General features: G+C 30.9%; 1 protein-coding gene across 1 annotated transcript in view; it reads left to right on the forward strand.

The window, feature by feature from the left end:
- Positions 1–13,706, forward strand: part of LOC114127224 (phosphoinositide 3-kinase adapter protein 1) — a 36,986-nt gene that overhangs the window by 21,790 nt on the left and 1,490 nt on the right. Inside the window, 13 exon segments of the mRNA XM_050199230.1 lie at positions 7,286–7,415; positions 9,019–9,251; positions 9,404–9,582; positions 9,670–9,814; positions 9,914–10,065; positions 10,139–10,259; positions 11,652–12,095; positions 12,098–12,292; positions 12,694–12,801; positions 12,891–13,042; positions 13,109–13,229; positions 13,361–13,456; positions 13,533–13,624. Of these exon segments, the coding sequence (XP_050055187.1) occupies positions 7,286–7,415; positions 9,019–9,251; positions 9,404–9,582; positions 9,670–9,814; positions 9,914–10,065; positions 10,139–10,259; positions 11,652–12,095; positions 12,098–12,292; positions 12,694–12,801; positions 12,891–13,042; positions 13,109–13,229; positions 13,361–13,456; positions 13,533–13,624 (2,168 nt within the window).

Raw genomic sequence — 13,706 nt, forward strand, 5'->3', positions numbered from 1 at the left:
ACTTATCAATGTGTGATTGTGAGCAACTATTTTCATTATTAATCAGTAATTAATAACCCGTTAGATCCAGATTAACTGACACACATCTAAATTCAGTATTAAAAGTGACTCTGTCTAATAATATTTCTCTTGAAATTGAAAAGTTGGTGAGAGAAAAGAGGTGTCAAATATAGTCACCTTACTCTTAGTTAAATAAAATGGTTTTCTTTTAATGTTAGGGTAAAATTTTTTTTAGGTAGTTGTTTTTTTCGTATTTTTTGTTTTCTTTTTGTACCTCCTGTTTTCGTAAACGTAAAGAATAAAATAGAAAAATGTTGTACAAAATATTTTTTTTCGTTAAATTTTTATGTGCGGCCCTCGTAGTAAACTATCCAATATATTAGGCCCACTTGATACTTTGAGTTTGACATGCCTGGTGTATACTGTATAATAACTTTCTTAAAAAAACCCATGCCAAAACTCTAACACTATTTAAATTTTTTCCAATAATGTATACCTATATCTTAATTTTAACGCCATGTATCCACAATCGTATATGATTTCAAAGATCTACTGGTTATTACACTATACTCCACAGTCTTTGTAGTCGGAGGCTCAATGGACAGACGAAATGTTTTGTTTGTCTCTTAATATTGCGGTTATTTCTTTTTTATCTCATTGGTGTCTACCCAACAGATAGATTTGGCGTAAAATTAATATGTCAATGAACATACCTTTAAAATACGATTTAACGCGTTATCGTTAGTATATTATACATACATAACTCTAACATTCTAAAACCTTAATTATTATTATTATCTGCCGCGGTAAAATATTCCGAAGACCTAATAGGGTCATCTATACGATATAAACTATACATCACGTTCAACTGTGTAAAACGGTCAATTATCAGTGACCCAAGTTGAATATCGATTTCTATCTGTAAATAATTAAATATTAGTATTATTGCTATACACATATCGTACAGACGTATACGCGTGTGCTGCAGTAGTCCTTCAAAGGCGTAAAAACTATATAAGTATCTAATAATAATTATATGGGCGCTCTACGGTATACGTGTTAAATAAATGCATAAATTTTAAATCGACCACAACCGAAACCATCAATGTTTTGGTTGATGTGAATATCAATTTCCCCCCTGCTACTCGAACCGAAGAAGCGTCAAGTTTTACGTTTTACGTCATTCGAAACAACAAACTGTGGATATTATATATAAATATATATATGTATATGAATAGGTACCTACGTGTATAAATATAATATACCTACGTCCTATGCCTTAAATGTAGAAACTTTTCGTATTGTAATTCTGTTGTCGCGACACAGACCGCGATGTGCATTAACAATTTGCTACTGGTTTTTTTAAACCGTACATAATATTATTGTGGTACACATATTATATATATATATATGTGTGTATAAATATAATATTATTGGTTATGGACGGATTTTCGCTGGACTAGAATAATGATTTTTTTTATTTTTTATTTCTCTAAAAAATAAATAATATATTACATAAACACATAAACATATACTGCTCAGTACATTCATTAAGCCGATAGTTATTATATAAATAATTCGTACAAATGTACAATATCATAATGCTTTGATTAAATATTATAATATGTATAGCATTGTAGCCGGTTGTAGATGTAGATTAGATCGAATATATATACCTACAGTTCATATACATGATACACGCTTATAAGTTGTAGTAATTAGTTAATTCGATTCAATGTCATTACGACATTACTAAAGTTGATTAAACCGGCTACCGTTATACTTATCGACTTTGCTTCCTGTTTTAAATTTGATACATTTCTTCGAAATAATTCTACTATCGATAGTTTATGTAAAAGCATGTTCAAAACAATAGTGGTGTGTGTTTTCATAAAATATTTTTCTTGTAGGCTACAGTCACGGTGGGTAATATACGATTGCGAATGGAGCAATTGCGAACGGACCTTTTCCGGTAAAACGATTGCGATCGTTTTTACCTTACTTTAATTTTGCCGTGTTGTCAGATTTGATGTCAATAACAAATTTTTAAATAATAATTTTAAAAATAATCGAATAGTAAAAAAATAAGGTTTTTGCTATTACGCCGCATTTTGTATTTAAGAAAAACTGGAAATTTCTACAAAGGAAAAAATTTAAAAATAACTAAAAATGTGGAAAATATTTTTTAAAAACTATTATTTTGAATGTATTATTTTATTTATTTTTCAGTTTCTAACGTAACACTATAAGTCTATAACATGTAAATTTTTAAAACTAGTATTTTGAATGTATTATATATTTTATATTATTACATTATCGCCATTTCAAAAAAAAACGAAAATTTCAGTGGTCTCACTAAAATATTAATTGGTGGTCTCAATTTAAAATATTTTGAAAATTTAACTGCATATAGATAACACTAATATAAACATTTGGTGAAAATTTCAAGTATTAACAGTGATTAGTTTTTGAGTTACGACCATATAAAATCGATTTGGTCAAAAACTGGTTTTGCGTAAAAATTCCCGTTTTTCCGTCACTTTTTTTGTTTTTCTTGATTTTTTTGAAAACTTTACTTTTGATCTCTATAATACACTTTGCATTGATATTTATATAACGAAAATTGTTTTAATTAATCAACATTGTAAACATTACATATTATTTTGTATAATTTATTTTAGTTTGTAACGAAGAGTTGCTGTTTTAATTGTATTAATAATACCAATAGTTTATATTTAAAATAAAAAAAATGTTTATAATAGGTAGGTAATAAATGTTAAAAACGAATAAAAATAAATAAATGTTTAAAATATTCTGAAATTATAAACTTGGCAACGTAGTATAATAAACGTTCGCAATCGTTCGTTTTTCGGCTAAAAAACAAATTCTTTGATAAGCGTCATTCGTTCGCAATCGTGTTATATGAAAGGTAAAACATTCGCAATCGTGTTGTACCCAGTTACGGTATATAGTCAATAATCATTAGTATAGAGAATATTTGCACCCATTTTCATGATATTAAACTTAGGTATTTTACTTTTTATGTGTAAAGTGTAAGCTATGTGGTTTCTTACAGAAAAGTTTATAGTTTATATATATTTTGGTTACATTATTACCAAATTATATATAGAAATAATCTTTGAAACTTTATTTTCATTTAACTCGTATAAAAAACAATTTAATTGGATTTCATTAAAATTTGTTTTGTGAAACGTTTACGCTCGGTACGATATCTTTTCCATCTCTTCGGATGATAAAATATCATTTAAGGTGAGCTAAGGCTTTTCTAATACAAAATACAATACACGAATATAAAATTGTTAACATAAAATAATTATAAAAGTACAAACGTACAGTCAAAAATCATAACTAAAGTAAATATTCATTAAATAATAATTGGAACAACAGGTACCTATATGCTTTAAAAACTATACGGTGAAAACTTTATCAAAACAGCTACACATTCCAAGCTCTCATTTTTAAAATTAGTAATGGTTATTATACCTCTATATAATTTTGTCGTCTCTAAATATAAACAAATTGAAATATACCTATAATAACTAACAAAGACAAACGTCAGACAAGGTTAATTCTTATAATTTTTTTTATAACCGTTTATTTTATTTTTAGAGCTGTGCCATTTAAAATTTTAAGAACTGTCATAATAAGAGTAAGTTTAATATCATACGTTTAAAATATATAAAATAATATGACCATACAGACAGACGTCTTGGATTTATGTCTGTACCGATAATTTATAAATATATAAGAACATTTTACATTCTTAAAAGTATTTTTAAAATTTACACTTAACACCATTATAATATTCTAGTTAAAAATAAAATAAAAGATATTTTTCGGTTTAAAATTTTTTGTGAAAACTTTTAGTAGTGCGATTTTAAAAGTAAAATTAACAATAATCATATAATTTTATGATACGCAAAAATAAAAACTATAATATGCAAACGTAGATTAGTTGTGATAATGTTTAACTCGTTTTCTTCGTAGTTCGTACCAATGTATATCGTAATATCTATTAAATTCAATAAAACGCAAACCCACACGGTATACCCATATACACCTGTTGCAGGGACGCCGGCAAAATATTGGTTTGGTTTCTGGGTGGGGTGTAAATATTAATTTTAACCTACCCAGTTACATACACTAAAGGTACGTCTTCCCTGCAGCGTTAACGTACTGATAAACTTTAGCCCCCCTCCCCCCAAAAAAACAAAACAAAACAAAAAACAACACGTTTTGTTATATAATAGATATTAGATCTTACGTTGACATTTTAGTATTAAGATCTCACTATACTGCTGTATAGTGATTATAACAATATGGTTAGACAATATAATAATGCGGTTATAATGGTTTAGAAAATGTTTATTTGTTTTTCTGTGTAATCGCATCTCGCATTGTACATAATAACGTATAATATAAGGATTATACGACTAAAAATGTACAGTAATATCCATTCGATGATCTGCTTCGATTTAATTTTTACAATATAGGACTTTATCGACAACTCTACCCACCCATATAGTAATAATTCATAATATTATATTAATCGTATATTATAACACTATCATTATGTACCTTATTATTGTCTGCAGTGTCTATTCGATATAATAATATGCTATAATAATATAATCTATTCATCCTTAACTGCCGAGTGCTGGACCGTATAGATTAGTGCCAGATAATAGGTATGTGTCACAATGAAATTTCGAACGACGATTTAATTTTATACACACACGGACGTCAGACGCTCGATTGCCGCACGCTTCCAGCGAAATATTATATAACGTGTACTCAATTTTAACGATTTATAATTAATATTATTATTATATTAATTATTATCGACGTCATTGCCTAAATTTTTATGCTTCGTGTCGTAGTGGCGTGGTGGAGGCAACGACGACGGTATAATAATAATATATAATAATATTAAGACACCGTTTGGACTCGCTGCGGTTTAAATCGAGCCGCACTGCCGAGTAATAAGACGTACCACCGACGCTACCGCCGCGCGCCCGGATAACATTAATCGCGGCCCGGTCCGCAAATGTGTTTGTCGACGACGGTGTTGATATTCGTCAGTAGCTGCGTCTGTTCGCTCGTCCAGCGTTGGTCCGTCTGGTTCGAATCCGTTTTCGTCAAATTGTTTTCCATGTGCGACTCGCTGTGAACGTTTTAATAAATTTCAAAGTTATTACTTATAATTACTTTATACATCTTGTGCTTTTCTTCGTCGGACTTTGTGGATGATACATCGCCGTGCAGTATATTATAATATTATATAATAAAATACTTACTTTATAGTTTAATAACAGACCGAGGCGGTCCTATACAGCTTTAAGTGAGTTTTTAAAATTACAATTTGTTACGTGTTTAATAGTGTTTTCTTCGATATCCGCAGCAGTCTTGTGGTAATCGGGCGTTTATCGTTAAGAGTTAATAATATTATTGTCTTATATTATCACTTCAGTGAATAATTTAACTCGCCGATTTATACTATCGTATAGGTATAAGCGTTATTCTTCTCTGACTTTTCCTTTGCGTCTCGAATAAAACGTACTTATATATTTATTCCACGCCACATACAGCAATATCATTTTAAAATCACTTATTTCAATTTTCGTTTATTACATATTATTATTATGATGTGGTCTAAATAAAATCTACGACGGATCTCTCTATAGGTACCTCAAATGAATAGGATATTGATGCTCAAATCATAATTGAGACGATCAGCTCTTCGTTAAAAAAGTCTGTTTAGATTACCTTTTAAATGTCAAATTTAGTTTTCAAATTTTCATATATTATGAGTATTATGAGTAGGTAATTATACAAAAAAGAATATTTTATTTATTCTATTGAATATATATATTTTTACAATTAATCAAACTTGGTATTTTATTTACAATTTAAATTTTTTTTGGAATTTTATTAAACTACTAAAAACTCATTAGTCAAATGACTTATATTAGTAAGTTATAGAATTATTTAAATTAGTATAAAATCATAGGTATTGACCTAATTCATTTTTTAAAAATAAAATCTAAGTAACTACGTTTGAAACTGATAAACAGTCAATTCAGAAAATTAAAAATTAAAATTAAATAATGTTTATTTAAGTTGTTTGAGCCGTTTAGCGTTTTACTGTACTACTGTTGTAGGTATGGAGTCTAAATGTTCAAATTAAAAGTCGTATGTTCGTCATACTATATATGATCGTATTATCATTAATATTGAATTATTAATGACAATTCAGCTGTTTATGCATTCTATTTTATTATATTAGTTATTTAAATTCATATTTGAAACTAAAGTCATATTATAATCAATTGGTGCGCGACTGATGGAGGACGCACACGCAATTGCAGAATTTTAAAATATTGTTTTTTATTTTATCGTTTTTTTCGCGCGCACGTTGATGGTTAATAATAATATTAATTAGTAAATACACCGCGTGACACTATACGCGACGTCGACACTTAACAGTTGACGTTCGTTTCGGCGCCACGTCCTAATTATATATTTCTATATTATTATAATATTTTCCAAGTGTCGCGCGTGCTCCTGTCTCACCCCCCCCCCCCTATGTAAGAGACGTATAATATATTTTATTGGTACCTACGTACTCACGTGCCGGATATGCAAATCGTGGAGCTGCAGTGTACATATAATATATCATAACGATAATATATTTATATTTTATACATATGATATTATATAGCAGCAGGTATAGTGTATAAACGCACTTATATTTATATATTATAGTGATGGATTGGCCGGAGAGACACTACCGCACGTCTTGCATAATACATATACATTATACACAGTAGGTAGGGTAGCCGTCTGTTGACGATGACCGGAAGGAAACCGCTGTCCGGTACAAATTAAAATAATAATAATATATTGTGTGTGTATGCTGTGTATAAAGTACCTACGGTTCATTGCGAGAACACCTTCTATAATATTTTAGTAGTCCCAAACAATGCAGATAACGGCTAGTTCGGGGGGAAAACGTCAAACGGTAAATATAGGTACAAGAGTACTCGGTACGCGCCAGTGTACCTATACGCTCACCACATTATTAGACGGCTTATATCGTCGTCTTGGCGTCTTGCTGTAGTCTCGAACTTTGTATTAGGTATATTATATATTTTATTATGTATATATTGAGTAAGAAAAAGATATAAATAGTGAGAAATATTATATAGGAATAATTATGTAAATATTTACATTTCAAAAAACCATCTGTATTGTTTGATCACAGGCATGAAATCCGACTGTTTGGACATCGTTATCGTCTCGAGCGGCGACAGCGAAGCCGCTATGATGTGGATTAATTTCCTCATCCAGTGTTTTCAACATTTCAATCAAAAGGAAAACAAATCACAATACAGGTAAATATATACAGTGCCTACATTATAGTGTACCTATTTATTATATAATGCGTTTTTTACGAGTATGACCGCTGAAAAGTCGTATTTATTTTAATTTCATTAAAATAAGTGAGTAGTGCGTATATATTATGCACTAATACACGATTGTTTCAAATTATTTATCAATGATTTAAAATATATGGGAGTTGATGACTCGATATTTAAGTATTAAATCGTTAATGATTAACAATAATTGAGTTTAGGAAAAACATGGTACATTTTATTTATATGAGTAGATACATGTATAATATAATATACCTACTTACTTAATATTATATGTTATCTACAAAAAAAAAATAATGACATATTATGATGACATGGTGTACAAACGTAATCATACTTATTTTTTATAAGTAGTAATTATTTGTATAGTTTTGAATTTCTTTATTAAATGTAAATCAGTTAAAAGTAATTATAAACAATTGATCGGTAAATTTTGTTGTTAATTACCTTACATTACTTACTTTCACTATATAGAAGGATATTCGGCTGACTGTCTGAAGTAAAACATTTTATACAAATATATATTATATACTCTTAAAATTTTAGCTATTGTCATTCCGATTTTTGATCACTCGAGTTTTTATAATAATTTTAACACTTTGTTCAAATTTTAAATCATTGTATATTTTAAACAGAACTTCAGCTAGGTCTTTGAAAAACAATCAAAATTAACTTCTAAAAATTTTAAGAATATTGTATGTTTTATATTTCAGTAAACCTACGAAGATGTAGTGTTTGGCGTCACAATATTTCCAAAAATTAATGTTCTTAATATTTTTTGCATGGGTGGTTGAAAAAGTTTTCTGTAGATGCTTATTGTTGGTGTATTTCTAGTACTATTTATGAAAATGACTAATACATTTTCATATTTTAAGTAGGTATTTTAAAAGTTTTAGTTCTCGCCGTTCTCGGAATTAAGCTTATACTTATATAAACTAAATAAGATTACTGCGGCATATTTTTGGAATATGTCCAATGGTCAAAGTCTAATAGTGCTCGTCCAACAAGTAGTTTAGTTTTCTTTCAGATTAATTTTAATTATTACTCATCATCATATTATTTATTAATTAACGATTGTGTAGATATGCATCGTATTTAGTGGGATTCAATTATCTTTTTACTAAAGTAAAACATCTACGGGTCATATTTAAAAAATATGTTTATAATATAATATTTTTATTATAAAAAAATAAATATATTTATTTTTACTGCGTTTAAAACAATAATTTCTATGTTCTTTTAAAAAATTTATCTAACGAATTTTGACGTCTAATTAAATTTAAAAACTTATTTACCACTCCATAACAGTAATATATTATTTAATAGGTATACATTGAATTTTTCCTGAAAACAAAGTGAAAAAATATGTGCCACTAAAATGACGAGTAAAATCGTTTATTATAATCTTGTTAACTTACAAGTTATAATCTACAGTTATTGGCCAAGGGGATGTATATAAATTTAGTTGTTTCTTTTGCTAAACATCATATCGCGATTACTTACGTAAAAACTCTTATAATATTATTTATTATCAATTATATATAATTAACGCTTATTCCAGAATTCAAAGAGTGAGATTAGAAGATGTGTTGTCTGATGTAATGTCAGCACCGCGCCAGGAACGGTGTAGTCAAGCTCGGCTACAGATTGTACTGGTTTGTCCGATATTTTTAGAACGAGTGCTCGCACATTCTGGTCGTTCTGATTGTTTAAGCGCATTGCTACAAACCAATCGTATGTTGGCTTTATTAGTTGGTGTTGCAGAATCAGACGTTACTGATCAACACAAGACTGGTGAGTGTAGCTTCTCATATTTTTCGCATTTTTTATTTAGTATTATTTTAACGTTTAACCGATACACTTTTTACCGAAAGTAGTTAGCGGTTTGTCATTGTTAGTATAATATCAGAATATATAACTAAAACAATTTTCAATCGTAATTACAGTAATGGTGGACTATGATGAGTGGAGAAAAATGGCCGTGAAAGATCAAGATCGAGAATCTGTTGGTGATTTTTACGGAGTGTCTATGGATATTCTTAGTAAACCGATGCATGTTCAACAGGCGATTAGTGTGTCCGAAGAGGATACGAAATTCTCCGTTACTCCCAAAAAGATCAAAATCGTGAGTAGTACACCTGCGACACGACTATAACAAATTTTCAATTATATAAAAAGCGCATTTCGTGACTAATCAATCGACTGTTAATAGGGTCAAAACAAACTCATCGTTTTATTGTCAGAACCATTGGTATCGAAAGACAACGTCGTAATCACTGTGGATAAAAACGGGCACAAAATAGAAGTGACAAACGTGACGAGAAGAAATCCGTATACGCTACAATTTAAAATGCCGCGTTAGTATACAAACACAATATATAATACTAATTTACTAATAAAATTACACATTTGACAAAAAAAAAAAAATAATAATTTCATTACATCGTTCATTACAGTGAGCTGTTTGCAAGTGTCTGTTTTGGTAAACGTTATTGTTGAAAAAAATGGCCAGCCGTTAGGCCAACGTTCGGTGAAGTGCGAGAGCCGCATGAGAGAATTAGATCAATTGATACGTACGTTGGACAATCCGTTAAATTTTTTGTGCCAAGTAAGCATAGTTCTTTTTTTTTAATAATATATAATTCATTACGAACGAAATAAATTATGTGTATTTTCTCTAGACGTTTGGCTTGAATCCCGTCGATAGAGAACAATTAGATTTGTTTTTGGTCACGGCTTATGTGAAGAATGTTCCACCCAATTTCCATCTTCTTCAACCGGCTGGATCTCGGTTCCAATATTGTAAGTTGATAATCGTATTGCATAATATATAATATGATAAGCATAACGTTTAATGTTTATGCCAACATTCATTAAACGTTTTTTCGAATTTTTTTCGTTTATCTATATACCTATGACGAATAAACTATATACAAATTATTATTAATCGCGTTAGATCTAAACTGTATTATATTTTTTTTTAATAAGTCAAGAGCTACGCATTTTTAGGATAGAATAAAATGTGTTCGATTGGTAACGAACCAAATTATTTTAATTTAACGAGATTTGGTAAATTAATTGTCATAATTTAAAAATATATAAATGTACGTTTATTATTTAAAAATGATAATAGTCGCACATGAAAAATTACATAATCAACATTATCAACGCATAATTTTATTGTACGTTTCATAATATTGTTTGTATATTTCACGACGTCTATAGTATCTAATACTATTAAAAGTAGACCTTTTTTTATCTGTTTTATCTTTTAAACTGTTCGAAAACGTTTGGTAGATTTATTTTTTTTTTTTTTTAATGAAAACCAGCAACCACAACCTTTTATAGTTTTTTAACTATAATTCCCTCCTACCCATAACACAAAACCATACTAAATTTTCATACCTACATTCAAATCGATGTTTTTGTTAGTATATATTAGTAACAGGGTAGCACCGTTCTATAATTAAGGTCACAAATCAAGAGTACATGTATCAATATATTATAATATTATATAGATACTGTACACCAGCGGTTCCTAAACTTTTTTAGTTTATGCCACCCTAAAAATAAAAATAAATGAATTGCACCCTCCCACGAATAAATAAATAACACATTTTTAGTATTTAAATATACAAGTAATTTTATTATTATTATTACAAAATAAATCAACAATAAATTTTTCTAAATCTCTATGTAAAGTATTACAAAATTTTAAATTTTTATGAAAAAAAAAAAACAATTTTATATTATAATATAAATATTTAATCTTAATGCGAACAATATGGTCAAACGCCGGCCGGACGTGTTAACTTTCCGAAATTTCCCGAACTAAGTATAATCTCATAATATATAATGACTGTACGCGAAATCATTGTCGATTTAAAAATATCATTATTTACCGCGCAGCTTGCGCCTCACAGTTTGGGAACCGCTGAAGCTGTATAAATTTTGGTAGACATTTTTTTTTCTCTATCATTACCATTAAACACCTGATTTATATTTCGACGAATCGTCGACGAGGACTCGGGAGCCTTTCGAAACTCGGGCGTATAGCTGCCTTCAGACTGCACAGTACACCCGTAACAGTCCGCCGAGCTAGTCGTCTTACGAATTACATACCTACCTACGTTTTAACTACCGTAATATTATATACGTGCGTATTCGTAATCCTATTCTTTTCGATTGTCGCAGGCCACGAGGAATATCCGACCATGTTGCACTTTGCGGCCAAACACGGACTGGAAAAGCTGTCGTGGCACTTGCTGGAGAGCCCGGGCGGCGAACAAGCTTGCCAGCTGCGGAACGCGTCCCAGATGACTCCGGCGGACGTTGCCGAGGCGTCCAACCACCAAAAGCTGGCCCAAGCTCTGAGGGCGTACGTGCAAATGACCGAACTGACCAGCATGTACAGCATACTCAAAGGCATATCGGATGGACACCATCACCACCAGCCGACCGGCGCCGACGACCCCGACGCCAACTACATGTTGCCGCGACCCCTCCACGACAGCTATCTGGTGCCGCCCGCGCCCAGGCCCGTTGCCGCCGAACAGTCGCCGGCGACCGCGGTCCATCCGCAGCAGCAGCAGCCGCAGAACAACAACCACTGTTACACGAATGTGGGCTCGCCGCTCACGTCAACGCGACCATGTTCAACTATCAGATACCGCCGCCGCCGCAGTCCATTTTCGCGACCAATTACCAGGTGCCCACCAACGGCCGACCGTACAGCCCGGCGGGCGGTTCGTGGTCTCCCACCCACACTGCGGTGCCTTCTTCGCCAGTCGACCCGGTCCCGCCGTCGCCGTTGGGTTACTTGGAAATGAGTTCCAGTGAGTTTTTTATATATATATTATAATAATACATTCGCCCACCGGATGTGTACGTCAGTAGAACACTCTCCGTGTGTCGGGTGCGAGTTGTCCTATAACCTAAACCGAAGGTTTTTTTCTGCAAAGTAAACCACATTTAATACTGCTCGACTCATAGCGATCATTTCTATAATAATTGATAAATGATTGAGCATACATACCGGATATTATCCGGACCCCCACAGTGGCTAAGTAGATTTTAGACCATGTAGTTGTGGTTTAAATTGAATTTAAAACAATAATAAAAAAAAACCTCTGACACTATTACACCGGAAATATTCAAATTCACATTAACTTTTTCAATCACCTCCCTTGTGAATATATAATTTTAATTGATTTACTTAATTCGTGTCTTACTACAGGTCTAGGATCCGCTAATTATTTGCGAGCAAATCTATCGTTGAACGACAGCATCATTAACAAATCAGCTGGTAATAGATCTAACGATTTCTCGATTTCTAGCTCTCGTGGTATGCACTTTTTTTTTTTTTTTAATTTACCATTTAAATTTTAAAATGCAGGTACCTACTATATAAATCATTTTTTTTTTCAAATACAGGCAGTAATCAAATGTTATCTACGCCTCAAGATGAACTATTGGAAATTATACACGATTTCAAAAATAACGTTCTAACCATTAACGAAGTGGAAAATCTAGTCGAAACGTGGAAAAACCGAAATGACGTGCAACAGTCTTTCAAAGAAAAACAGGTAAACAAGTGATTCTTTTTAGTCATTGATGATCATGTAAATAAATTCTCTATTATATATGTATAGGAGCAACTAAATCAAATGAGAGTCGAATATGATCGAATCCAACAACGGATGAAAGATCAATTGAAACGACCTACTCCGTTCGATCGCATCAAAAAATTCTTTGGCAAAAACAAATCTAAACGTAAGAATCTTTTGTTTTGTAACACATTAGTACATTTATATTAACTTAAATTTGTATTATTAAATATTAAATCATTACTAAATGTATGGTTCAAAGTAATCGAATTAAACGATAAAAATGCATATTTATAGATTCTGAAATTTCACAAGAAAACTTGACAAAAAGAAGTGGTTCAGAAAATCATTCTAAAAGACCATCCAGTAGTCTTAGTCTACAAAGCTCGAGCAGTAAGTTATTTAATGACGTTGACTTCAATAATTTATAAGTAAAAATATGTCTAAAATCAATTGTTATGCGTGACAGGTTCTACTTCTTGTGGTCGGTCCAGTACTGTAAGCACAAGCAGCGTGAACGACAACCATACAATCCAACAAGACAACATGGATGACGGAAAGGTAATATAAAAAAAAAACCAAATACAATAAATTATGAACAGGCAATGTATATTTAATATTTTCATTTATTTTTTTTTAATAT

The sequence above is a fragment of the Aphis gossypii genome, chromosome 2 (assembly GCF_020184175.1).
Source record: "Aphis gossypii isolate Hap1 chromosome 2, ASM2018417v2, whole genome shotgun sequence".
Taxonomy (NCBI): Eukaryota; Metazoa; Arthropoda; class Insecta; order Hemiptera; family Aphididae; genus Aphis; species Aphis gossypii.